Raw genomic sequence first — 27,402 nt, 5'->3', positions numbered from 1 at the left:
ATTTTGATCACCCAGTTATAGGATGAGACAGGGTGTCAAGTGTTTTCTGGAGGGGGGGTATAAATTCAAAAGAAACACCAGAAGACAAATCACATTTAATCCCTTTTTTATTTTGCAAAAACAGGTAAAACAGTAAAGTGTGAAACAGTCACAGTTCCTGATCTTTGTCCAGTCAAAGCTCATTCACTCACATCCTCTAACAGAAACCTGCCCGGGAGCACCGAGGAAACAAACAGAGTGTCATTGTCTCAATCTCAATCCCCTTTTCTAAAATACATTCCAACACTCCGCTTCAGTCGCTCCCTCTTGTGATCTCAAGTCTGTACGCCAAGCTGACAAAGACAGGAGAGAGACAGTGGAGATGATGAACACTGAGAGAGGAGACAAGGGAAGAGAGGACGAGCGCCTCACACTGGAGTCTTCAGACATACTGCAACACCTCCAAACACACATGTCACATCACATCAGTGTCACCACGCGTCCTACTTCCTGCAAGCCTTTCAGCTAGACGTCCACACAGGTGTGACTGACAGAAGAAAAAGCAAGAAGAGCTATTTGAGAGGAAGAACATCGAGCCATCCTCCCTGAACCATGACACTGAAATGTACAGATTTAAATAAAGAGTGATAAAGAGCTTCACGCTCCTTCCTTAGTGAACATCGATGAATGTAGTCGAGGAAAGAGTTTCATAAGTTTGACCATAACTGACTTCATGTTGAGAGTGGAGAGGAAACTGGCCTGAGAAGGTAACTAAACACTGAGAATGGAGATGATGCACAGCTCTCTCTGAAGCGTGTTTCACATTCACAAGCGTCTGTAACATAAACTTAGAGAGGCCAAAAATAGAAACATGCTTTAAAGGTTTTAAAAATATCTACCGGTATGTGCATATTGAAGTCTGTAACACGGTTATAGCATCAAGAAGAGGTCTGTCGGGTCATTTAGACTGAAAACACGAGGAAAACTGAGGTAGCTACGTGGCTACGCTAAAGAGCAGTGAGCTCGAGGTGTTTCTGCAGAAAGTACTAAAGTACAGCGATCGTTTCCAGCTCTTCGTTTTCACACTGAGACGAGCAGAAGAAGAAAACCTGAGGTCGGGTGCTGGGTAAGATTGCTGGTGGCTCAGAAGCGCCCCTCTGCTCTGAGAGATAACACTGAAGGTTCATGTCACACGATCGGGGGAGGAGTGCTGAGGAAATCCACTGGATTGGTTTTTAAACACAGAAGGAGAAACAGGTAACTGCACAGGTGGCTCAGTTTTGTCCTCAGCAGTAAACAGGTTGAAAATCAGGGAAGTTTTTGAAGGTTTTTAAAAAAAGATCAACTGGAGATCTGAAACAACTACGGAGTCAAGACGGAGTGTCACAGAGACGGGCAGCAGTTGATCTCTAGAGTGGAGAGGAATCTTAGCCTGTTTTTTTAATGGATGAAAGTGTTGGAGAAAGGCACATCCTCTTCTTCTGCAGGACGACGTCTTCACTCAGGAGCCGTTCACTGTGACGGGAGACAAACACAGACGTCAGATATCCTGGAGGTGAAAACATGACAATATGTCTTCAGCAGTTTGACCTGATGTGGATGTAAAGGGAAGTGATGCTGCATGTTTATTGTAAAGCACATCTGAAACAACGGTCTACTGAACCAGCAGAGTATAATAATCAAAGGCTCAGTACCTTGATTGGAACTACTGCATTTGCATCCTAAGAAGACGTCGCCTACCCTGAACAGCAAAGTTTAAAATCCAAGTTAGACTGATTTTCAAAAAAGACCAAATTTATTCAAACAAGCAGGTCTGTCTACTTCTCTACTCTCATATCATTGTTACTCATAGAGCCTGACAGATAGAGCGTTTGGTATCAGCTGATACTGGTGACGAGTCTGTAAGAGTGGTGTAACTGTATTTGTCCAGAACCCTTGCGGCTCGGAGGTCAAGCCTTCATATCGTGAGTGGAGAGAAAAGGGCAGTCACACATGGTGACGTTAATGCTCGTACCTGTTAGCTAAATGGTATTAAACTACAAACGCAGAAGAAGAAGAGTAGTATAGCAGGATGACACGTCTGAGCTAGAAGAAGTGCATGCCTCCCCGAGGAGAGCAGGCGTGCAGAATCACGTCTTTCAAATCACTTCTTAAAACTCACTTTGATGTGATGTCATCTTCTCATTTTTTAAAGGTTTATTTTTCTCCATTTTGAGAGGCAGGACAGTTGATAAGAGTCAGAAATCGTAGACAGAGAGAGGGGGAACGGAGTCACAGGCCGGACCCGAACCCGGGGTCGCCCGCCTGGAGGCCCAAAGCCTCCGCACATGGGGTGTCCGCACCAACCGCTCGGCTACGGGCGCCCCGATGTCATCTTGTCATTTACTCAGTTTATTGCTCCTAATCTTTGAATCCATCAGTTGTTCTTCTGATGTCCGACTCTAACCGTCCCATCCCGTGGTCACAGAAACCAGTCTGTGGTCCTCTCACTGACTTACATAAGCGGTGACCGAGTTTGAACAACCGAATGATCAGAGAGAACATGATGAACCTTTAAGAGCAGCAGAGTAACCTCACAGACTTGTCGTTAATATGATACATCTTATTTTGTCCTATACCTGAAAGTTTTTATTTCATATCAGGAGATGTTTATTTCTGAGCAGCTTTTTATTTTGCATCATGTTTCATGTTTAAAGGCTTTCTATGTGATTTTTCACACTTATTTATTGAAAATTTAAAATATATAAATCAAGTATCTCCTCTGAAAATAACTCTGTGAGTCATGACTGTCTACAATGAGTGTAACACCCGAGTCCCACTGTCTGTGATGTTTTCAGAGTTTTCAGAGTCCTATCTTCAGTTTGTTTACATCGCCTGGACGGCCGGCTGACTCCTCCCCTCATGTATAAAAGTTGTTTAATTGAGGGACTAGAGAAAAGAAGAATAACATACTGTACTCACTGCTTAACTGTGTTTCTAGATCACGCTCATTTCAGGTAAATTTACATGCAGTGTGAAGATACGAGCATAATAAAGATCATTAGCATTAGCATGCTAACACAACAATGCAGCGCGAGTTGTTTTGGTTTCATGCTGGTGCTCAAGGGCGACATCTGCTGGATCAAAAAATCACATATAAACCCTTTAATTCACTACAGACTGTACCGACTCACAGGTAGATTTTAAGAACACAACATCTAACTAACTGTAACATGCACTTGTGCCAGTCCTGCTTATTGAACTATGACCCCACCTCTGAACCATTACACACCTAATCTGCACAGAAACAACACTTGTTTACTGAGCAGAAAACAATGTTTAGGGCGACATAGAAATGGTAGTATCATATAATTTATTAAGCAAAGTGAGCTCAGACTCTACAGGATGCACCAACCTCAGCACATGTAGCGGAGCAGTTTGCACTGGTACTGTTTGACAATTTAGCAGCCTCGCCATGATGTCTCAGTGGGATCAAAGTGCTCATGAGAGATCAACTGTCATCCCAGCTCAGAAATACACAAGGTTAGTCAAAGTCCGTCAGACTCTAAAATGTACCCATTACAAAATGTATTCTGACTAAAAAATGAATGATTTGTTACTGTAGGTATTTGTTTTCAACATCCCATATCAGTCAGGCTCTATTGAGATCTACCAGAAGAAGATGAAATATGAGGAAAGCAACAGCTGGGTTACCTTTGATCAGTCTAACAAAGTTTAGATACCTCAGAAGAAGGGGCGTCGTCTTCATCTGGAGCTGGGATGATTCTGCCAGTCATGGGACCAACTCCGAGAACCTTAGGCCGGCTGTCAGACTTGGGTGAACCTTCCAGGACCACAACGATGTACTCCCTCTTAGGAGCTTCTGCCTGAGCCTCCACAGAGGCTGAAGGAGTCTCTTCCACCACAGGGGGGGCTACGGAGACCTCTTCAACATCTGTGGTGGTAACAGGTTCTTCAGCTAGAGCCGAGATGACTTCAGGCTCTACTGCTGCCTCAAGGGCTTCCCCAACTGGTGCAGGGGTCTCTTCTACTGGTGCAGGGGTCTCTTCTACTGGTGCAGGAGCCTCTTCTACTGGTGCAACCTCTACTGGTGCAGGAGCCTCTTCTACTGGTGCAGGGGTCTCTTCTACTGGTGCAGGGGTCTCTTCTACTGGTGCAGTGGTCTCTTCTACTGGTGCAGGGGTCTCTTCTACTGGTGCAACCTCTACTGGTGCAGGAGCCTCTTCTACTGGTGCAGGGGTCTCTTCTACTGGTGCAGGGGTCTCTTCTACTGGTGCAGGGGTCTCTTCTACTGGTGCAGGAGCCTCTTCTACTGGTGCAACCTCTACTGGTGCAGGAGCCTCTTCTACTGGTGCAGGAGCCTCTTCAGCAACTGGTGCAACCTCTACCGGTGCAGGAGCCTCTTCAGCAACTGGTGCAACCTCTACCAGTGCAGGAGCCTCTTCAGCAACCTCTACCGGTGCAGGAGCCTCTTCTACAACTGGAGCAGGAGCCTCTTCCACCACTGGGGCAATTTCCACTGGTGCAGCAGCATCCTCTACTACTGGTGCAACTTCTTCTGGGACAGCTGGTGCCAAGTCTTCTTTTGCTTCGGCTATCTTCGGCAACTCTAGAGTAGAAGCAGCTGCCAGCAGCACTGCAACACAAAATCCAGCCATCCAAAAAAGTGAAAAGAAAAATCCACATTAAACTTAAAACAACTTGAGATGGTTAGCCAAGGCAACTTGTTGGGAATTTGTGAGACCCTACTAGGAATAGAGGATTTAGTGGCAGAGAAATATTGGGTGATTGTGACCTTCATGCAGACGACGCCCAGTGGTAGAAGAAGATTAAGAGAAACAAAATAGGAGAGCTTTGTTAGTTTCTGTGGACATCAGTGCAGTTCCATAAGAAGTATGTCCATGTGAGAAGACAGAATGGACTGTGAGATGCTTTGCCAAGACACATCATTTACCAGTTTGAATAGTTTATAGTGAAAACACAACTCTTCAGTCTTCTCTGGTTTCAAAAGGTATGATCAACAGTATTCGTGTAAGGTAGATTCAGCCTTAAGAACAGAGTTGCACTGATCAAAATGTGAAAACACAATGTGGAAGTGGGAGTCCGACCAAATTTGAGGCAAAAACTAATCGTCTCGCGTTACTTCTACTGGTCTGACCTTAGAGTATTGGCCACACCAGGTACGTCTGAAAACCAAACACTGTTGTGTCTGGGATCACATAAGACCACAGCTCAGGGAATGTCATCACCTTCTCTGGGAACTGGGTCTGGATTAACTTTACCACCACTAAAGCTACTTAAGGCTGATCAGTGTCCAGTTTAATGACCCGCCTGCTTGGTCAGGCTTGATTCGACATGGTACCAGGATTTCTATCAGGGTTTTCACACTTCAAATCAACTCCTGAAAACATCCTCAAATATTCGGGTGAGCTGAACGTGTGAACGCTAGATTTATAACGCCGACTTTACTCTGAATGTTGTAAATTTTCCACGTGAAGTCCGTGTGAGCTGAGGAGTGAACGCTGCAGGAAATATTCAGGACCGTTCACAGCAAGCGAGCAGCGAGGAGGTCGTGACGTTTATAAACTGCAACCGGTGCATGACCATAGGCCGTATGGGCGTGACGGCTTCATTAGGGTTTCTGTTCGCCTGTATGTTCTTCTCTGCTCTCTTGTTGAATGTGTCTAACTACATTGAGCATTATTACATATATATAACCTGTCATAGTCGGACTTTGTTGCTTCTTCTAGCTTTTCCCGGTTCTTTCTGCGTCATGTCCCGCCTCCTGAGCGCTCGCTGTGAGGTGTACGAGCAACTCAGGAGCAAACCTGGCAGATAGAGCCCGCTTGTGAATAACTAACCTTTAAACTGGATTAAGAAGCTAGAACTGTTCAATTAATTTCAAAAAGTTCAGAGTAAAAAGACCAAATCAGACAATCAAAGACGGCAGTAAACCTTTCTGGTTTGATCAAATCTTTATTGTATGGCTCGATGAATTAGCGTCAATTGTTCACAGTGCTCATTATTCAGTTATAAGCAAAATAAAAATATGATCACAAATGTCTTGAATCACCTCGTTATTTTCTCTGACTTATGATTTCTGACAGTTCCACATCACTCACAGTTTAAGGGAGATAACACACTGCAGCAGTTACAGAGTTTGTACACAGGCTCATGTTGTTGGAGGATAAAAAAACACAACTGTGTGACAGCATCAACCTGCTCTGTTATTACCTGGTACAACATTACAGAGGTTTATATGAAGGAAATACAGCGCTTTGTCAAATCTTCAAAAAGCATCAGGGCTTCATAAAAACAAACGGTCTCTTTAAGTTAACTTTGAGTATTTTTGCAGGAGAGCAGGTTTTTAGTCGTTAGCGGACTGATGTGTAATGTTGGTATGTACAGTGTGATCACATTTATTTCACCCATAACTGCATATGAGCGTCACGTTATGACCTCACTGCCGCTTAGGAAAGGTCTCACTGTGGTGTGCAGCGGACGACCACGAGGACGCTGCTGGTTTTTAAACACCTCTAGGTTTCAAAATGAGCTGACAAATAAACACATCAAACACACATTCTGCACACCAGAAAAAGTCTCACTTTGTGTTAACGTGAATTCCCACTCCCATAAATAAAGAGAAAATATACAGCTCCGGGAAGACGAGGAGAATGATCAGTAAAAATGTGAACCCTGAGGAGAAGCAGCTAGTGGTTTGAGATAAGAGGCTGTGAGTTACGGGTTTATCTGGTGCCAGTGTTGTGAGGAAGGAGAAAGACCTGCAGCTCTTGAGTTAAAGTGGTTTTTAGAGAAGAGAGAGAGTGTGTGTGCTCCCTGCAGTGAATGTGTAAAACCTCATTCTTCAGAGGACTCGTCCTCAGGTGAAGAAGTCGTACCGTTGCTTTCTGGTTCCTCGGCGACCGCGGCTGGTTCTGCGACAGCCTCAGGTTCTGCGACAGCCTCGGCGGTCTCCTTGACAGCTTTGGCTGCGTCGGCCACTTCCTCCGCAACCGCCTCCACTTCCTGCGCAGCCTCCACGACGACCTCAGCCACCTCTTCAACAACCTCAGCGGCCTCTGCGACTACCTCGGCAGCCTCAGAAACCGCCTCCTCAACCGCCTCGACTACAGTCCCCTCCTCGCCGTCGGCGGCTGCAGCCACCTCCTCCACCTCAGCAGCCTCGGCCTCTTCACTGGCCTCCTCGGCTGCAGCCTCTACCGCCTCCTCCTCGCCACCTGGAACACAAAAACCAGACCAAGAGAATGAGGCACAGTTTTTGGTTTGACTCACAGAAAGCAGCCAGAAGCCTCTCTCCCCCCACCCACAGCCACCCAAACAATATTTATGACAGATGAAGCAACTGTGTTTTTTTGTTTTTTTCTCGACACTCTGCATGTAAGAAGCTCAATCAAGCAAAAATTAAACTCTCACAAAAGCAAGATTTGTAGCGTTTAAAAAGCAGAGTTCTAAAAAGCTGGTTGGAATATTCTCAGTCGCTGTGTTTCCATCCAAATGTTTAAACCACAGAGAGAAACTGGAACATGTTTTATTACACATGAAGATGTTTTTAAGGAAAGAGCAGACTCTTATCAACATTTATATTAGAATAAAAATGTAACATGCAAGTACTCAGCCTGCAGGAATGTTCAGCTGTGAGCGGCTGCTCAGTGTTCATGAAGTCCTGTAAACTGTCTCCTTCATTAAATGTTTATGCAGCTCGTCAATAAACTGGACTTGTTAGTTTAAACATGGAGACACCTGATTGGGAGCTGTCCCTCTACGGTTATTTTTAGAAATGTTTTGGTTTTAAAATTCTTAAACTTTAATTTATTGACAAAGATTTACAATACTTTTTCTGAATTCTGCGGCTCAGAACTAAAACACGGCGACATTATTACACTTTTCAATAAACTGGTGAAATCTCACAACCCTAAATGTTCATTTGAGAGTAGAAATGCTCCATTTAAAAACTTTCTTTGATGAGCTATGTAGCATTTTAAGACAATGTTTACACTAAAATATCTAAATTCATTAAAAATGGACTAAGTCTGTTATTTTTATTTTGAGTTCTTACATCACCTCAAATACTTCCAACAGTTATCAAAGGCAGAAAAATCCATCATTCTGTATTTGTAACGGGACGTCTTATGACTAAGTCAGAATAGTAGGAGTGTTCTTACTTGGGTCTGTCTTTGTGTTCTGTGTTTGGTTTGTGCGTCTGTCTTTGTGTTCTGTGTTTCAGGTGTCCACCCCCCTTTGGAGAAACCCGGATGGTGCACGCCGGCCTCTGAGTGGAGGGAAGCTGGTGCTGCGTCCTGATTGGATGACACCTACGGGGCCCTGCTTTTTCCTCACCTCCAGCGAGAGACATTGTGTGTTAAAGAGAGATTGTTGATGTGTTGAGATTATTGTTTATGTTGTACATTTCTTATTCCGTAGGGGAGAGTAGCCTTTTTCTTTTGATTAAATCTTTTCTCCTGTTTTTCTGTTAGGAGTCAGATGCCTGTATTTTATTTGAGGGAAGGTAGTTTGGGTTCAACTTTGATGTTTTGTTTATTATTTTGCTGGTGCTCTCCCTGAAGTTTAATTCATATTTTGTGTTTGCTAAATAAATAGCTCACTGAACTGTGAATTTGTTGTTTGTGTGTTTAATCATTGGGAGTGAGGAAGGAGAGGGTCACTTTTAATATATGGCTTGTCGTAACACGTCATGTTAATGACACTCTGATACACTGGGATTTCATTGTATAAGTTCAGTTCTAAAATATATTCATGTGGATTTAAGGATGTTCTGTGAAGTTAAAAGCAGTGTTATATGTTAGAGCAGTGAGGTAGGTTACCGTCACTTTAAAAAGAGAGAGAGAGCTCTTTAGTGCTGTGGGAGAGTTAGACTGGATTCAGGCAGTTCAGAGAGAAGCAGAGAATCACTCCATGATTTCCCACCAACCTCAACCATTTTTGTTATCGTTTTGACTGAGAGCCCCCTGGTGGTGGAATTCACAAACTGTGTGTTTAAAGCTCTTGCATTATTTGAAACACATGGCATTTGAAAGTATTATCGTATTGACCTTTTAGACCTCCCTACCTCTTTAATCGCCCTGTCGGACACATATGTCTGCTACTTTTATAATGCTTCACAAACAGTTGGATGGAAACACAGCTGCTAACAGCTCATCATTTTTCCAGCAGGTCGATCCAGATGTCCTACTTTCTGACAAAAGCCCCCGAGCCTTACCACGCGCCCTCGGTGTAGAAATCATCTGAAGAAACCCAGAGGCGACATGTTTACTACACAAGCTGCATGCAAACTCAAAGACAGGGAGGAGCACGACAAAGACGTGCGGTAGAGGAGGGGTGAGGGGAGGGGCAGGAGTGCGGGAGAAAAGGGGGGTGAAGTTGAATCTTGGTTCTTACCATCAAATTAACAAGCTATCAGTAATCTGGAGCTCTGAAAGAGAGTCTTACAGGGACACACACTGAGAGCGCTCTGGTCGGTTGTGCGTCTCTTTAATCTTTAACTGAGATTCTTTGCATCATTTGGTCCACATTCAAAAACACACAGAGCTGCGGGGGGCCGGCCTGGTGATCAACTTTGACTCCGAGCGTCGACTACTGAGAGTGATAATAGCATGTGGTAATAATTAGCTCAATGCTAACACTTCAGTTTGAGATAATTCATCCTTACACTGAACATCCTTTAGGAAATTATTTTCCATCTGAAGCTTCTGAGTTTAGATTTCATTTCTTTCACACCAAATCACAAAGTTAAGTTGGACATTTTAACTTCAAGAGCAGCGTCGTGTGTCAGCAGCTCTCGGGGGAGGTCAAAGGTCGGAGTTCACACTCTGCTCACATTTTAGGTGTTGCACCAGCAGAGATAGAGCCAACATATGAAGAAGAAGTTAACACCTGAAGCAGCTTCTAGTTGGTGGGACGTCCCTCAGTAAAATACAGTTGTCATGGTGACTGTGTTAGAAAGGTGGGATAACTCGGAGGATGAGGAGGAGCAGAGGGTTTCACCGGCCTGGACTACAGCCACCCGCCATAAAGAGTGGGGGACGACACGCGGGCAAGGAGCTACAGGTCGGATTTGAACCTGGGCCACTGTCTTGGAGGACTACAGCCTCCATACATAGGGCACAACCTAACGGCCTCAGTGATTGTGGATCAGGACTCAGGGATTGTGGATCAGGATTGTATATCAGGACTCAGGGATTGTGGATCAGGACTCAGGGACTGTAGATCAGGACTCAGGGATTGTGGATCAGGATTGTAGATCAAGACTCAGGGATTACGGATCAGGACTCAGGGATTACGGATCAGGATTAAAGCAGGTGGCTCTGATCTCATCCTAATCTTTAAACTTGTTGTTTAGCTAATTATATTGTTTACTTACAAACAGGCCGCTCACCAATATGTCGGCCTGAAGGGAAACCCGGGATCTGGGGCAGATGTAGAGACTTTGAAACGCTGGATAAACTCAAAGTCTGACGACATAAAGGTCGCCAAAGATTGAGTGCAGTTTGGACCGTTTGCAGGAGTTTGAGTTCTGTTTGAGACTATTGATCATCAACATCACGGAGATGGCGGTTCTTTGGGTCACGCTGATGGATCATTATCACTCACAGTAGTGCATGCTAACGTGTTAGCACGGACGCTCGATTGAAATCAGTTGACCAACTGGCTAATGCCCCCCGTAAAAACAGAAGTGTAGCGCTCAGAACACAAACAGTCCATTAGCAGAAAGGAAAATCTTTTAAGTCCATTTATCCTCGGCACAGAGTTTACACGTTAACATTTAGCACCAAGAGGTCAAAGAGAAGACAGCAGCGCAGACTGAGTGTCCTTCACAGAAAATGTCCACAGGTTTTAGGACCAGAAGGTGAATGGTTTTCGTTCTTAGCAGTAGGGAAGAGGAGGAAAGGAGAAGAGGGGGGGTTCAGATCCAAAGAGTCCAGTTCTAGGACGAATATCCGAGCGGCCACAGAGGACCTTAGCTTTAGCATTACACTGAAAAGAGTAAAGACACAAAGAGTTAGAGAAATTTAGCTTTAAAAAAAACACACATCATTTCACATTTAAGCACTGAGGCTGTGAACGTGAATCAGAGATGGATGTGGACTGCCTCTCGTCAGGGGACGACTAGGAATACAGTTAGCAGTTTGTCCAAAGACGAGCACAGACATCTTCAACTGATTTATGCAAATAAGATTTCTTAAAGGCTAGCCAACGAATGCTAACCTCATGATGAAGAACACAATGAAGAGTGAGGGAGAGAGAGGAGGGGCCGAGTGGTGTCAGAGGAGGGGCTAATTCTCTACTTGGGTAAAATCAGGAGAGTGAGTTCATATCAGAGGACAGATCTGATTGGTCAAGTACAGCCGAGCTTAATGACACACACACACACACACACGTTCAGACTCACATCCCTGCAGGTCTCATCTACAAATACAGACACAGGACGAGTAGAAATAAAGACATTGAACCTAAATTCAAACTGAGGGTCTGATTCACAAATATGATTTGTGGCCGCTAACATGTCTTAAAAGGTGCTTCATCTGCTCTCACTTTCTGCTCCAGGTCTAAGTAATGAAGCATATAACGACTCAATATTCAGGCAAAAACTCCTCCAATAAGTGTTGGTGCTCCGTGCAGTTCTCTCTCTTTTTGGGGGGGGGGGGGGGGGGGTTCGTGTTTTAGCACTGTACAGGACAACTTTGCAGAGTGTGAGTGCTCCCTTAGAGAGTGAATGTGGAGAGAAGCTTTCTGCACCTTTACTCGGAGCTGCACTCTCCACCTACTCTTCCTAATATGACATTGTGTCTTGAAGATCTTATTTTCCGTGTTAATGTGTTAGTGATGTCTGCGTTGGCTGTAACTATCTTAATGATCTGAATTTCTACGTGCTGTAATTTGCTTCTTTCCTTCCCTCAGCTGGTCGTCTACTTTTGGATCCATGAGCGGTAGAAACGGGCCGTGATTAGTGCGAGACAGTGAAATGATCAGAGACAATCATGCCATCATTTCCTTTAGAGTCAGTGGGACATTTCAGAGAGCATTCAGGCCGTGATGATAAGTGAGAGCGTGATGACATCACTTACCCTCTTCTTCATCCTGACCTGTAAAACAGAAAACATCAGAGTGAGTTTCACATGGAGACACAGTGTCAGCAGAACGTTTGAGTCCACACAACTTTAACAGCTTCCATTTACTGGAACAACATTCATTTCTATTTGATCCTGAGAACTGTGCAATCAAAATGCTCCAACACTTTCAACCTCGGCCTTATTTCACTTATTTCAAAGTCATTTCTTGGAGCTTTTCAAATATTTTTAAAACCCTGGAATTTGAGGCACCAAAGCTAAGCGGTTACGTAAACCATTCAAAAGATGATTTCGATAAAGAGGATATCAAAGAACAAATGCAAAAACATCCTGTTTTAATTTAAGCACAGACAGATGTACATGTCAAACATCTCCCGACACTCCGGAGGTTCTTTAAACATTTTATATTATTTCAGATAGTCTTATTTTTCAGCAGAAAGAAGCAAGCGGTCAATATTTGACTTTCTGCTTATTGTGTCATTTCTTCTGCTTCACATCTTAAATCTCAACATCTTAAAAGGTGACAGTGAGTTTTGCTTGTATATTTCTTTTCTAGTCTTCTGACTACTCAAAGCTCTTTCTCACCGCAGGTCACACCTACACATTCACACACTGATGGTCGAGGCTGCTGTGTAACCATCAGAAGTTACTGATCACATTCACACACCACTAAAGAAGCAGCGGGAGCAGCTTGGGGTTAAGTGTCTGCAGGAGCTGGGGATTGAACCCTTGACCTTCTGGTTGAGAGACAACTGACTCTACCACTGAGCCACAGCCGTCCCTACAATGGTGTTCTGCAGACAGATTCCCCAGTGTGGCAAATCAAACCAGAATGTTTAATCTCCAAACAAATAAATCTGAAGTTTAATGCGCTATCAATCAGTTCTTTATTTTTAGAGAATTAAACGATCATTATGCGAACACCAGCAGATCTGTTTTCAGAAAGGCTACGGCTGATCACATTTGCGGATTTGAACAGTTAAGATATTCTCCATAAATCCAACAAAGTTTATCGTCTGGGGAGCATACCCATCCACGGCTTTTAACGTTGCTGCAAAGCTGCAACCTGAGGCGCTGAAAAATAACCAGCAAGTCATCCAGTGTCCACTTGAGGCTGGCGCAGAGAGTCCCAGATATCAAATATCTCCCTGCAGAAGTTTTCCCAAGAGACGGCAATACCAAAAAATTTGAGCGCTATCTGCAGATTCGTCTCCATAATCCCTCCGACATTTAGAATCTAACTGGGGTCTGTTTTTGAAAGCATGTGAGGGTTTCTAAAAAAGAATCAGTGTTTTCCACTGGACAAAAGAGGAATCCACCTCCTGAAAAATATAAAGTTTGGTAATAAAGCCCTCAAAATTCAAAGATTTGTTAAAGCTCAGTCCACGGTGTGACTTCCAGCAGAGAGCCCGACACTGCGTACACAGAGACGTTCAAACATTGGGTTTATCTGCCTCCATCATCAGTGACTGTACACAGCGAGTGTGCTGCTGCTGGAAATCTGTTTACTCTCTTCATTACGCTCGACTGGATCAAATAAACTCATCTCACTTATCTACCACAGACGGTTAGCCTGAACAAACAAACCATCAGAGAGATTAAATCAGAGCCAGAGGACGTTTCAGAGAGACTGGAGAAGCTCACATCAGCGATCAGGCTGACCAATATGAACCATCAGGCAGAACTGGTCCAAATATGGATTAGGAATTTAACCACAGCAAGGGCGACAAACTTTTCAAACAGAAAACAATTTTACACTGGCTGAATCAATGCTGCTTCTCTGTGCTCTGAAAGCATGTCTCAAACCGTTTCTATAAACTCATAACTCAAAATGTCCAGAGAATCCAGTCCGTACAGTTTCTGACACAGCACACAAGGGAGAAATCTCACGATGCATCACGCATGATCACACGCTCGATGTTCACACTGCAAATGTTAAATAGTTACTTCTATTTTCTGTGAATTTCAGTTTCCCCTTGTAAACAGTGAGACATCATCTAGTGATTTTATTTTGAAGGTGGACAAACTGAAGTGTGGTGCTTTTATTTTGAAGGGGGACAAACTGAAATGTGGTGCTTTTTTTAAGGGGACTAACTGAAGTGTGGTGCTTTTATTTTGAAGGGGGACAGACTGAAGTGTGGTGCTTTTATTTTGAAGGTGGACAAACTGAAGTGTGGTGCTTTTATTTTGAAGGGAAACAAACTGAAGTGTGGTGCTTTTATTTTGAAGGGAAACAAACTGAAGTGTGGTGCTTTTATTTTGAAGGGAAACAAACTGAAGTGTGGTGCTTTTATTTTGAAGGGAAACAAACTGAAGTGTGGTGCTTTTATTTTGAAGGGGACTAACTGAAGTGTGGTGCTTAATATGCCTCTGCTGTTATTCTCAACAGTAAAGAACAGCTGTTGTAGTGATTTCTGTGAAGGACGAGGTCAGTATCCATAATCAATGTATATCACAATATGTATCTTATCGGGGCCTCTGTATCGGGATATAATCGTACCTTGGGGTTGTGGGAAACACCCAGCACTAAGTTTAACTTATATTCTGCTTTTTAAATGGGACTCACAGAAACAAGTGATCAGGCAGAACTCCAAGAAATGTGACGAACCAAGACATTACAGAGTTAACGGAACAGGAAATGAAAAGGGAAGTGCTTCCAGGAAGTGTTTTAACACCAACTGCTGGCTTCAACAGAATCACTGAGAAATTGGTATCCGCTCCCAGAGGCAGACGTCGTCTATACGATGATGAGGATGAGTCCTGTTCTATTTCTGAAAGAGGCCGGCAGCAGAGCTGGTTGTTACCAAAACATTTAAAATGGTTTGACTGTTGACCAGGCTGAGCGCTCCAGCAGCAGCACCAAGACAGTGTGTGTGTGTGTGTGTGTGTGTGTCTGCTCAGTGACGTTCATTCGCTCCTGAAATAAGAAGGGGATAATCTCAGACTTTCCCACAATCCTTTGCGCGAGGTGAACTTGATGATGTTGATCTTTTTGCTCACAGTGAGGTAGTGACACACGTAGTCACTCGTGGTCATTCAGTGGTCATTTTTTGGGTCCACCTCAGTAGACTGAACATTTCAGCATGGATACTAACTTCAGAGTTTTATGCAGTATGGCTGCATCCTTTCAGGAAATGAATTGTATTTTAACACCCACAATGCTGTGCGAAGTTAAACGTAAAACATTACTTCACCTGCGCCTCCAAATCAAAACAAACGAGAATGGATTAATTGGATAAATTTTTAATCTAGAGTTAAAGTCCCTACTGAAATCACTCCTTTTAATTAACAATAAAAAAATGTAACAAATGTCTGAATTATTATAAAACCTTTCCCCCTCTATTTAAATAATGAATTCATTATTTATGTATGTGTCTTTATATTACTGTCTTTCATTTGTACTTTCCTGTATGTACTGTATGATGTTTTATTATTTAATCTGTTTTTTACTTGATCTACATCGTGATATTGTTTGTTGTTTACCTGACTGTATATGTGCATTACTCTTCTTGAAAAAACAAAAGAAACAAACGAGGATGGATGCGGCCGGTTCGGGTGCAGCCCCTTCACACCTTTAACTCTTAAAACAGACGGTGTGTTTTTCTTTTTACATAATTCTCTTTAAAATAATCTGAAATAAAAACTATAATAACACGAGTCCAACTTCATTTTGCAACAGGAAGACTTACGTTTGTTGATTACATCATAATGTCCCGTTTTGTTTTTTAGTGTGAAATGTGGTGACAACCTGCAAGCGGCGCCCCCTAGCTGAGCCTCTGGAGATGCATGTTTTTGGTAAAATCATGTTTGAATGGATCTAAAAACAGAGAAACCTTTAATAAGCGTAAGGACGGTACGTTTGAAGTGTGTAGAAATATCTTTATTTGTTTCTGCACTTAGACTTTTTTTTCACTAAATCTCTTGAAAATCCAAGCTTGCCTTTTTTTACATAAAGTGGGTTTTTGAGATGATGTGAAGCATCAGAATCGATGACGATCATTATATCTTTAGACTCCAGGTGAACGTCTTCCTTCAGTCTGAACCTCTAAATAATCTCTCTCTCAAATATCGGTCAGATATAAAACAGCAGAATAAGAAGAAGCATTTATTTTCCTGTAGATTGAAAATGGTGGTAAACTTAAGTCCCCATGTCCAACAGTTGTTTTCAATGAGTAGAGCGTTGGCAGCAGAAAGTGACCGCCTGGAGAAAAAAAGCACAGCGCCAAGCCCTCTTTTTCTGAGCGCTCCTTTTTTGTGCGGCCGCTCAAGTTGAAAATCTTTGCACTTTTTTAGAAAGGCGCTGTTGACGACACCGACACTTTTCCAGATATTAGATATTCTCCATAATTCTGTACTCACATCGTCCTCTCGCGGTGTCTGATTGGGAAATAAACGGAGCATTGTTGGTCATACAGCGGCCGTTGTCAAAAGACTGTTGTCATGGAGACAGGATGGACATGCAGCTCTTCTCCACAGCGCACAAACGCTTCATACAAGCTCTCCTGAACGCACAGCTAGCGCCTTGCCGGAAAAAACAGCCGGTGGACACGGGGCCTAAGATAACTTGATGTAAGCATTAACAAGCTTTGTTTCACTCACTGAGAAGGTTTTTTATTTTGCAGCTGCTGTGTGTGTGTGTGTGTGTGTGTGTGTGTGTGTGTGTGTCAGCACCAGGAGCTGTCCACTCTGACCTCACACAGATCAGACTCAGCGCCGTTTGTTCCTCCACATGACTTACTTGACTTAAGCCTTTTGCTCCTCTTGGGTGCATAGGCCGCTGACGAATATCCTCCATTTCACTCTGTTTGTGGCTTTTCGCTCAAGTTCTCCCCAGTTGAGTCCACTCTCTGACATTTCTGCCTCTACACTTCTTCTCCAGCTGTTCCTAGGGCAACCTCTTTTCCTTTTCCCCTGGGGGTTCCATTTCAGGGCTTGTCGGGTGATGTTTGTGGCAGGTTTTCTGAGGGTGTGGCCAATCCAACTCCACTTTCTCTTTCAGATTTGTAAGTCTATGGGGTCTTGGCTTGTTCTTTTCCACAGGTCCACATTGTTGACTTTGTCTTTCCACCAGATGTTTAATATCCTTCTGAGGCAGGTGTTGATGAATGTTTGCAGCCCGTGTGTTGTGTGTTTTGTTGTTCTCCATGTTTCGGATCCATACAGCATCACTTGTTTAACGTTGAAGATGTGTATCTTAGGGTTTGTGGAGATGTTTTTTGAGCTCCAGATCTTTCTGAGCATGTGAAACAACACTCTAGCCTTGTTGATTCTGCTTCTAATGTCGGCCTCTGTCCCTCCAGTGGTGTCCACAACACTGCCTAGGTAGGTGAAAGCTTCTACCTCCTCTAGGGAAGTGCTGTTCAAGAAGATGGGGTTTCTGGTTTTGGAGTGGATCTTCATCACTTTTTGTTATATTGGGAGTGAGACCAAGTTTTATTGCAGTTTCTGAAAGTCTGTCTGTGTTCTCTTGCATTTGTGTCTGTGTATGGAAAAGGAGAACTATATCATCCGCAAATTCAAGATCATCCAGCTGCTCCCACATTGTCCACTGAATTCCATTTCTCTTCCCCTCAGTTGTTTCCCTCATGACCCAGTTAATAGCAAGAAGGAAGAGGAATGGTGACAGAAGACATCCCTGTTTAACGCCTGTCTTGACTTCAAAGCTCTGGGAAAGCTGGCCTGCATGCATGACTTTACCCAAGGTGACCTCATAAGATTTCTTGATGAGGTTTATGATCTTTGTGGGGATTCCATAGTGTTCCATTAATTGCCACAGTGTTGTCCGGTCTAAGCTGTCAAAAGCTTTTTCAAAATCAATGAAGTTCATGTGCAGGGATGTGTTCCATTCAATAGACTGTTCAATGATGATGCGTAGTGTTGCTATGTGGTCTGTGCATGAACGATCTTTGCTGAATCCTGCTTGCTGGTCCCGGAGCCTCTTGTCCACAGCTTCCTGGAGACGGTTGAGAATGACCCGATTAAAGACCTTACTGGGCACTGAAAGTAGGGTAATCCCTCGGTAGTTGTTACACTTCCTTAGGTCACCCTTCTTTGGTAGTTTCACTATGTGACCCTCTGCACATTCTGTGGGTGTCTCTTCGTCCTCCCAAAGAAGCTCTAGAGCATGTCTGTAGATGTGTTTATATCAGCTTTAAGGGCTTCAGGTGGAATATTGTCAGGGCCAGCAGCCTTGCCGGTTTTCGGATGTTTGATTGCAGCTTTTATTTCAGTCTTTGTTGGTCTGTCACACTTGATGTTTAGCGGTGTCCTGGTCTGAGGAATGTGTGGCCTCTCTGTTGGTGGTGGTCTGTTCAGGACCTCTTGGATGTGCTCTACCCATCTTCTGCTCTTCCGGGGTTGAGAGCAGTTGGCCATTCTTGTCCATGATCGGTTTGTTACTTTGTCGATGTGTCCCAGACAATTTCCTTGTGATGTTGTACAGTTCTTTCATGTTTCTTTGAGATGCTGCAAGTTCTGCCTCCTTAGCTAGCCTCTCTACCTGTGATCTCTTGATGTTCTGCCGCACTTTTTGGTGGAAAAGGTTGTATTCCTTTTGAGCCTCTGCTTTTTCTGATCTTGTTCTTGCATTGTTCACTTTTTCCTTCACCTTCCTCCTCTGCTGGATTAAGTTTAGTGTTCCTGGTGTTATCCATTCTTTGTGATTTTGGGATCTTCTCCCCAGGGCCTCCTCGCATGTTGAGCTCCAAGCAGCTTTAAGGTGTTCCCACTCTTCATTCGTTGTCCATTCTTCCTTCTTTCTGAGCTGTATCTCTGCGCTTTTCCTTGAGAGAATATCCTTGAACTGTTTCGTCACTTGAGCATTGCTGAGGTAGTCAGTGTTGTATTTTGCTCTTTGACCCTTTTCTCGCTGATATCTCTTCAGCCTTAGCTTGAATTTCCCTACCAGGAGATGGTGATCTGAGGCTGCGTCTGCCCCCCGTCTTGTCCTGACATCTTCCATAGTTCTTCTGAACTTTTTGTTGATGCAGATGTGGTCGATTTGGTTTTCCGTGACATGATCTGGTGACACCCAGGTTGTTTTGTGGATTTTCTTGTGGGGAAATACACTCCCCCCAATCACCAGATTATTGTTCACGCAGGTCTCTGCAAACATCTCGCCATTTTCGTTCATGGTCCCCACTCCATGTTTACCCATCACCGTCTCATATCCTTCGTTTTGGCCTCCAATCTTGGCATTAAAGTCCCCCATCAGGATAATGATGTCCCTGTCTCCAATACTACTGAGCAGGTGGTTTAAGCTGTCATAAAACCTGTCCTTGACCTCCTCATCTGCAGCGTTGGTGGGTGCATAGCACTGGATTATATGGGCTTTCACTCTCCTGTTGCTGGTATTGAAGGTTGCTGAGATGATGCGAGAGCTGATGGGTTTCCATGCAGTTAGGGCCTTTCTAGTGCCTTTCGTCATCATGATTACCACTCCCTCCGTATGGTTGGCTGCCTCCTCTTCGTGTCCAGAATAGATAATGGACTGGCCACTGGTCAATTTGACCTCACCCGACTGCGTCCATCTTGTTTCTGCCAGGCCCAGGACTGAGAGGTTGTAGCGCTCCATTTCCTTGGCAATGGTTGCAGCCTTGCCAGCCTGGAACATGGTTCTGATGTTCCATGTCCCCAGGGGGATGGGTGTTCTTGGCGTCAGAAGGTGTGTCGGATTACCAGCGCCCTTGCGGGTTTGGCTGGTAAGCGTCATAGTCCCCATTGCTGGGGCACCTTCTTCAGCCAGGTGTGTGATTTGGTTTTTATTTGTTAGCGTTTCTGTAACTGGAACGTTTTTACAGGATGGGGTAGTTAACCCCACGCCTAACCCCCAACCTGGAGGGCCAGTTGCTGCTTTTCGTCTGACCTCTACTCTAGAAACCTGCCCGGCATGGTTGAACCTACTGGGGGTATAAACCCCCCACCGGTATAGCCTTCAGAGTCACGGAGGCACACAAGCAACCCCACCACGACAAGGTAGCAGCACAGCAGCACCGTTCCTCCACATGACGGTTCATTAAATCATCCTTTCACATCTGGAGCGTTGTCAGTGGTTACAAGTGAGCCGTCAATAAAACACGCTTCAGATCCCTTTTTTAGTTTGTATGAAAAATCATTTGGCCAGTTCTCATTCAATAGGAGCGTTTCTGTATGGGCGCCCTCCATGAGGTCACCGTGCTCAGGCCCGGTTAGTCCTGGAGCAGTGAGAGTGCAGGCCAGCGGGGGTCCTGCTCTGAGTTCAGGAGATCTGATTGGTCAGTAGGCGGAGTTTCATACAGGATGATCTGCTCCAAACAGGTCAGGTGTTCAGCATGAGTTACCATGGTGACAATGCATCTTTTACAGGTATTATTTATTATAACTACAATAATTCTATTATATTTCTAATGCGTTACTGTCAGAAGAATAGGACGGACGGACACAACATAAAACACGTCTGGTCAAGCTGTCAACTGAACGGCGGATTAAAAAAGAAAAGAAGAAATAACCTGATGTAACAAGTTAGCTGTGGAGCCTCAAATCTTAAAAATATGAAACCATGAGCAGAGGGTTAAAAACACGCAATGAGGGGTGGAGCAAAACTTACTCTTAGGTGGCCACGGTTTGGGGACCCACTCCGCCTTGGGTCTGGCCTTGATTTCTTCAACACGTTCATTGAACCTGGAGTGGTCTGAGGACAAGGTGCTGTACGTCTGTAGAGAGGGAAAGAGGGAAATCTTATTTTTCTGTCCTCAAACTAAAGATTTAGATCACAGATATTTTACAGAGCAGATTGTTAACAAGTTAAACATAGAGGGGGTGGTAGTCCGTTGTTATGATACAAGAAGACCATTTTCACAGCGCTGTCACTCACCACTCGTATTATAGGTCGTCTACTAATGGAGAATAATGTCTGATGAAAAGTTAAAAATGGCGTTGTCAGTTCTTGGTCTTTTAGTGGAAAAAGAAAAGAAGAGGAGGAGACAAATAAGGAGAAACCACACTAATGGGTGAAAGCATGGATACTACAGCAGCATGCTCAAGGGGCTTTACAGAACCTGAGAGGAGAGCTGGAGAGAAATGAAACCTCCAAACAGCCAATCAGAGAGATTCCTCTCACCAAAGCAGAGTCAACATGAAAAAAAAAAGGCAGACGAGGGCCGACGACCGCTCACTGACTGACGACCTCCTCGGTGTGTCAGGGCCTTTAGTGATTATCTTTCCACAATTAAAATGAAACAGCGCTAACATGACCCACACGCCTCCCCTGGTTGCCTAGTGACATCGTTAGCATGGTGACGCTGCTTGAAGCTGCTTGAAGCGTGTTTGTAAGGAAAGAAAAACTACTTACATACGACACAGAGGCCACAAGGGCTCCTCCACACAGCAGGCTGTAGACGATGTTCTCCACCCCAGGGCCACCGGGGACCGACGACATCTGCCGCTGCTGCACAGCTGGAGGGGAGGAGGACGCGTGTTAGAGCTTTTACAAATACCGCAATACATTTTTAGTGACTCTTAAACTATTTAAAATGTATCGTTCCTCTGATTCATTAGACGAGGTTCCCTTATCAATCAACCATGCTTCATTTGTGGAGACGCTCTTTCTGAGCACAGCGCCTCCACACACACTCTGAATTACTTAGTGATTAATCTCTCACTCAATAAAAGCAGTTATTAAAGAAAATACAGACACACATCCTGATGAAAGATAAAGTTTTTTTTGCTTTGCCTCCATGTTTCCACACTTTGACCCCGAGTGGACTTGGATGCATCAAGAAGAGTGATGCTTAAAGAGCAGCTCTCTGGTGAGGAGGCACCGTCAGGCTCATGACTCCATCTACAACTGGATTTTAAAGAGGACATATTATCCCCCTTCTCCACTTTTTCAAACAGTCCCCTGTGGTCTAAATGAAACATCTGTGCTGTGGTCAAAATATAACATGAATCAAGCACCAGAGGAGGTTTGTGACCCTGTATAAACCAGCTCTCTCAGAACACTCCGTTTTGGTCTGTGTGTCTCTTTAAATGTAATGACCCCCCCCCCTGAGTTTTCCTGGATGGAGTGATGTCATCAAGGGTCCCTGGGTGGAGATACCAGGGGAGGGGAGGTTTTTTTTTTATTTTTAAATCAGAATCCAGATTGTGACATCACAAACTGAGAGAATAGAAACAGAGCATTTTTCTGTGTTGTAAGACTTATGGAGACAACAAACAAAGGACTCGACGTGACATAATCGACCACATACATTCGTCGACATGCAACTGCCAAACAACTAGATTGTCCCACACTCCAGTCCAGTGGTGGCGGTAATGCACCAGAAAGCTAGTCGCCGTTCGCTATAGACGCTAAAACAGAAGAAGAAGAAGAAGAAGAATTCACACAACATCAACAACAACGGCGGCATGTAATAACAGCAGCGCGAGCACCGAGGAGCAACCCATAGCCAAAAAGGCACACGGTCATTAAATCCAGCTGGCGTACCACACGAGTACGACAGCAATGAACGGACATTTGGAGTGAAAACACCCGGGAACACCGTAAGTTCTGTTTACTTTCCCACCCTGGCATCGTTAGCTGTCCAGACCAGTTTCTAATCTGTTTGCTTATACCGGACAAGTGACTTATACCCCGGTGTCACTTGATAAAATATGACACAAAAGAGACAACTTTTCTGTCTGCTAGGCTGTCATGTGATGTAGTCGTTTACTCTTGAAATTTCAGGATCTAGAAACCAGTTCACAGTAAACATGCATGAGACTGACAATTGTAATTACATCAAGTCTTTTTGAAGTTAAGCCTCTCAGATGGCTGTAGTCTACTAATATAAACATATGCATGGTGTGGACTGTGAATTTTTAGACTTGTTTATATTTCTGATTTTCTATTGTGAATATTTATGTGCTTTGTGTTTTTCACCTTTACAGGAATAGGCAAAGCAGTATGGAGGATTTTTTTCCATAAAAAGAACCAGAAACCATTCACACCCGAGGAGGCTAGTGTGTATATGAACAGCATCGTCTCAAATGATTGTTAAGGACATGAGGCCCCTTGCTATTGTTGAGGGTGAAGGCTTCTGTGAAATGGTAAATACTTTCCATCCAGGCGCCACTTTACTGACTTGATGGAGAGGAAGTATGTGGCTACCATGGACAAAGTGAACTTTCAAGCACATCCACACTATCACTATAACCCTTCTTGACGAGCAATGCTCTAAGTGCCATGTTACAGAAAGGTTTAATAAATATGAAATGTTTTGATATCCTTATTGTGTGAATACTTACGTCGATGAAGTAATGTGAAATAATCGATACCTGAAGAATAAGTGGATATTTCAGAAACTGTCCCCTGTAAGTGTTAAGAGTTAGATTGTCAGAATGATGCATGTCAGCACTTGTTTGATGCCTGCGAGGTGATAACCTCCACACCTCTGAAATTAAAGACAGCCCAGGTTTTATGCCAACAGTTTTCAACATGTTCTGCAAACAGCTTAAACCAGTCAGTAAAGTTTGTGCTGCACGTTCAGCTGTTAATGTGTGAAAGTCTTTAAGAATATTTTTATTTAACCGTGTTAAAGAGCATTTCCATCTTAGCAACATGTTGACGTTCCTCTGAAGAAGCAGCTGCAGCGCGGCCATGTCGGGTGCTGAGGGTATTAAACGCTTCATATTCTCAGGATCTAATCCAGAGTTCAGGGCTTACACCGTGACTCCCTACAGCCCTGTTATTTATACTGGCTAATCGGATCATGTCTTGTTGAGTTGGGGGGATAAGGTGGTGAAATTTCATGACCAGTGGACGGAGCCAAGGTCAGGAAGTCACCGGATTAGAGACTGATACCCTCCTCTTGTTAAGTGGGACCACTGGAGAGGAGGACGGCTACGACATCAGGTCCTGCTAAAGTCTCATCACAGAGGACATTTCTGATGTAATCTCTTTACAGGCTCCATGGCATGTGAAGGTGCCGTCTCACTTTAGGTTTAAGACATATTTATACTCATAGCTCCATTAGTCTTGTGTTACACTGGACTTAACCCTCACTTGTTCTTTCTTTTATGTTGCTTTCTACTATCTGCAATGTTCAGCACTTTGGATCAACTATGTTGTGTTTAAAGTGCTGTTTAAATGAAGTTGAGGTGAGGTTTGGGCTGCAGAAACAGAATCCTAAAAGACGTTTCCTGAAGCAGCCTGATGAAGAGGAGCAGCCAGGACGAGGTTCAATAACACGAGCCCTCCTCACACACGTATACAAAAACTACAGAAAACTTCCCATGGTTTGCAGAGTGATTTTTTTAAGCTTTCTGTTTTTCATTTGGTTGTGAAAACAGTAAACAAAGACATCACTCAGGATTTCAAAAACTCTGAGAGGCTCTTTGCACTTTTTGTCAACTAAAATATTAACTTATTAAAGGGGACATATTGAAGAATCACCTTGTACAGTGTTTTTGAACATTTATTTTGGTAACCTGAGTGTCTACTGACCCACAAAATGTGAAATAAACCCATCCAGTCCTTTGTTTGTGGTCTGTATAAGTCTTACATCACAGAGAAAAATGCTCTGTTTCAAATGTGCTCTCCTTGTGATGTCACAGTGGGATTCTGGTAAAAAAAAATCCCCTCCCCTCCCCTGATATCTCCACCCATGGGGTGCATTTGGATTGTCCCTCCTATCTCCTTCCACTATCCACTTTACTTTAACCCCGGGGAAAATGTCATGAGGTCAAGGAAAGATGTTAGGAGAATTCATAAAGGACTTAGGGAAAGGCGATCTCGTTGCTCTGACAATCCGACCACATTTTCCACTAGGAACCGTAATTATGCAACAGCGGAGGTTAATGTGGGTCTGCCGTGGTGAAACTACAACGTTCTGAAAATGGACCAGTAAAAGTGCATCCAAAAATGTTGATTAATCATCATTTGGCTAAAAACTTCCCTTATCCCTTTCATGATCTCTGTCACTTCTTAGCTCATCTTTCATTTCCCTGAATGGTCCGGTGCGTGAGTAGCTTTAAATGTTGTGGCTGAAAGGATGGTCCAGTGTATCCTATGCTAAAGGAGGTTATGAAGGAAGCATTGACCCACCTTTTCTTAGTTTTGGGAGAAATGGAACGGCTCTTATCACTTAAACGTTCATTTCACTCAGTTAGCAAAACTCCTAAGCAAAAAAGACAATTGGAATGCACCCCTGGACTCCACCCAGCGTACAGCAAAACTTTTGTGCATTTCTAAGAGGAGTGATGTCTAGTGGGAAAACTCAGGGGGGGCTCATGCTGCATTCATGTGGTGTTTGACAAATCAGAAAAAGCAGTTTCCGAGTTGTAAAATGCACATGAACACCTGCTCAGGTCGAAACAACAACTCGGAAAAGAATGAGGTGCCCGACTTAATCATAATCGTCATCGAATGGGGGGCAAAATAGGTTTTGTTAATGTAAACATACTTTTAATTAATTCAAGTATTGCACATCAACTTTTTGCTCAAATATCACTTTTAACAGTAACATTTCACTGATCATCTTCTTCAAAGCATCAACGCTTTTTTGTGCTATTGTTACAACTTTCCAAGTGAAATCATGTGAACACACTGAAGTCGGAAGAACGATTTCCCAAATCGGAAACTTGGACCACCTGAGCAGCACATGAATGCAGCATCATTGCATTTAAAGAGACACACACACCAAAACGGAGCGTTCTGAGAGAGCTGGTTTATACAGGGTCACAAACCTCCTCTGGTGCTTGATTCATGTTATATTTTGAACAAAGCACAGCACAGATGTTTCATTTAGACCACAGGGGACTGTTTGAAAAGGTGGAGAAGGGGGATAATATGTCCTCTTTAAGGGATGGGCAAAATAGTTACTAAAACATGGTTCAGACCCAAAGAGCCTTACAGAAAATATTTGCAACAGCATAAAAAAAAATCTAAATCATTAAAAGCAAAAATATTAGATAAACAGAAAGGATCAAAACTTACAAATTCAATAATCAAACAAAGAAACACAGGACGTGTGGCGTGTCTGTAGAGTTAGGATTATAGACAGTCTCCTTTCTTGCATCTCGCTGACTGATAACTGACTGTTTTAAAGATTGCTGTTATAAACAAGTCATTCAATCCAACGATTTAACACGTTTAGATCACAAACTGATTCACGTTTAATTAAAACGTTCTGCTTATTAGGTTAAATGATAATTAAACACCGCAGGTCCGAGGAAGAGAACCATGACGTCACAAAACACCTCAAGTGAGGACAGAAGTGAAAACTAAATTACTTCTTATTTTTTAATCTCTGACACGCACAGTTCAGGTGTTTCCTGACGTCGTCATCATCTACGGTAACACAAAGTGACGTCATCGTCCAAGCTGCGGCCACCGACCGGCTCGCGGCGCAAGTTTTTTTTAACAACTGGAGGTAAAAGGAGCTCGTGCAGCCCCTCCTATTGACTCTATACATTAACGTCACGCCCCTACACACCACGTGACTGACAGCGGCGACCATGTTTGCATGCTCCAGTGTAGTGAAGGTCATATATAAAAGTGAATGCTCTTTAAATTCATGTTGAAGTCGATGAAGAATCTTTAAATGACAGACATTTAAGAGGTTCCACTTCATCTCGTCCTTCTGATTCAGTCTGAGAGATTTGGCCCGTGTTATTCCGGGTTAAACTGATGAATGTCATGTTTTAAGTCTGGAAACAAACTGGCAAACAGCCGGTTCCAGCTCTGATCTGGCAGCCTGCTTAATACCCTGACAGAGGAGGATACAGTACACAACTGTGTGATAAGCTGCATTATGAAATACTTCAACCTAGGCTCAAAGTGTGCACGTTTATCTCCACGAGGAGCTAAATGAATTTCCAGTCAAACAAGTCACTCTTTTTTTAAAAAACGAGGGTCTAAAGTGTGCCACAAAAATCTGTCAAAAACGCCAAGATGACCTTCACATCGCAGCGCAGCCATGGCCAGCCTGCAGTTAGTGGATGCAGCGAGGACAGAGTGTACCTTTTCACCGCACACACACCATATGCGACCGGTGGAACACAGACAAACCTCACATTCACGCACAGAGACCGCGTGGAAAAGGGGATAAACCACGTTTTTTTTTTGTTCTGTATTAATGCTTTTTTGGCTGGCGGATGAAACTCACCATCCCGGGGCAACCTGTAGGCTGCTCTCCGTGCCAAAGGCCCACACCTCTGCCAGGCCGCTCTGCAGGAAAACATCGCTGCTCTCCGAGGGCTACGAAGGGAATGCTGCACTTTCAGCAAACGCTGGATGAATGGCTAGCCCAGTCTGCTCTCAGAAACGTGCAGGGAGGCGGAGGACAGAGCCGCCCTCTGT

General features: G+C 43.8%; 1 protein-coding gene across 7 annotated transcripts; it reads right to left on the bottom strand.

Moving 5' to 3' along the window:
* Window positions 1–89: 89 nt before the first annotated feature.
* On the bottom strand, window positions 90–27,402 carry mgarpa (mitochondria localized glutamic acid rich protein a). 7 transcript variants are annotated; one of them, XM_061049050.1, is made up of 11 exons: window positions 27,209–27,401; window positions 21,415–21,518; window positions 20,671–20,776; window positions 12,084–12,101; window positions 6,879–7,217; window positions 4,485–4,615; window positions 4,302–4,430; window positions 4,080–4,199; window positions 3,702–4,043; window positions 1,674–1,720; window positions 90–1,494 (listed from the first exon to the last, which is right to left on the bottom strand). In XM_061049050.1, the coding sequence occupies exons 1-10, from the start codon at window positions 27,282–27,284 to the stop codon at window positions 1,685–1,687; spliced, it is 1,401 nt and encodes a 466-aa protein (XP_060905033.1). In that variant the 5' UTR covers window positions 27,285–27,401; the 3' UTR covers window positions 90–1,494; window positions 1,674–1,684. The 7 variants fall into 7 exon arrangements, 6 of the variants coding, with proteins under 6 accessions (XP_060905033.1, XP_060905031.1, XP_060905029.1 ...); XM_061049048.1 differs by having other exon boundaries at window positions 4,080–4,379; window positions 4,473–4,615; window positions 27,209–27,402; XM_061049046.1 differs by having other exon boundaries at window positions 4,080–4,430; window positions 27,209–27,402.

Source organism: Labrus mixtus, chromosome 10 (assembly GCF_963584025.1).
Source record: "Labrus mixtus chromosome 10, fLabMix1.1, whole genome shotgun sequence".
Taxonomy (NCBI): Eukaryota; Metazoa; Chordata; class Actinopteri; order Labriformes; family Labridae; genus Labrus; species Labrus mixtus.
Note: the sequence above shows the minus strand (reverse complement) of the source record. Positions and strands in the feature narration are given on the sequence as shown.

Bases quoted from the DNA above. Each gene is read 5' to 3' on its own strand.
- mgarpa (XM_061049046.1), bottom strand. From the start codon at position 27,284: ATGTTTTCCTGCAGAGCGGCCTGGCAGAGGTGTGGGCCTTTGGCACGG. The intron at 20,777-21,414 runs GTAAGTAGTTTT...CCCTCTCTACAG, and splicing joins TTGTGGCCTCTGTGTCGTAT to ACGTACAGCACCTTGTCCTC. The intron at 4,044-4,079 runs GCTCCTGCACCA...CCAGTAGAAGAG, and splicing joins CCCCTGCACCAGTAGAAGAG to GCTCCTGCACCAGTAGAAGA.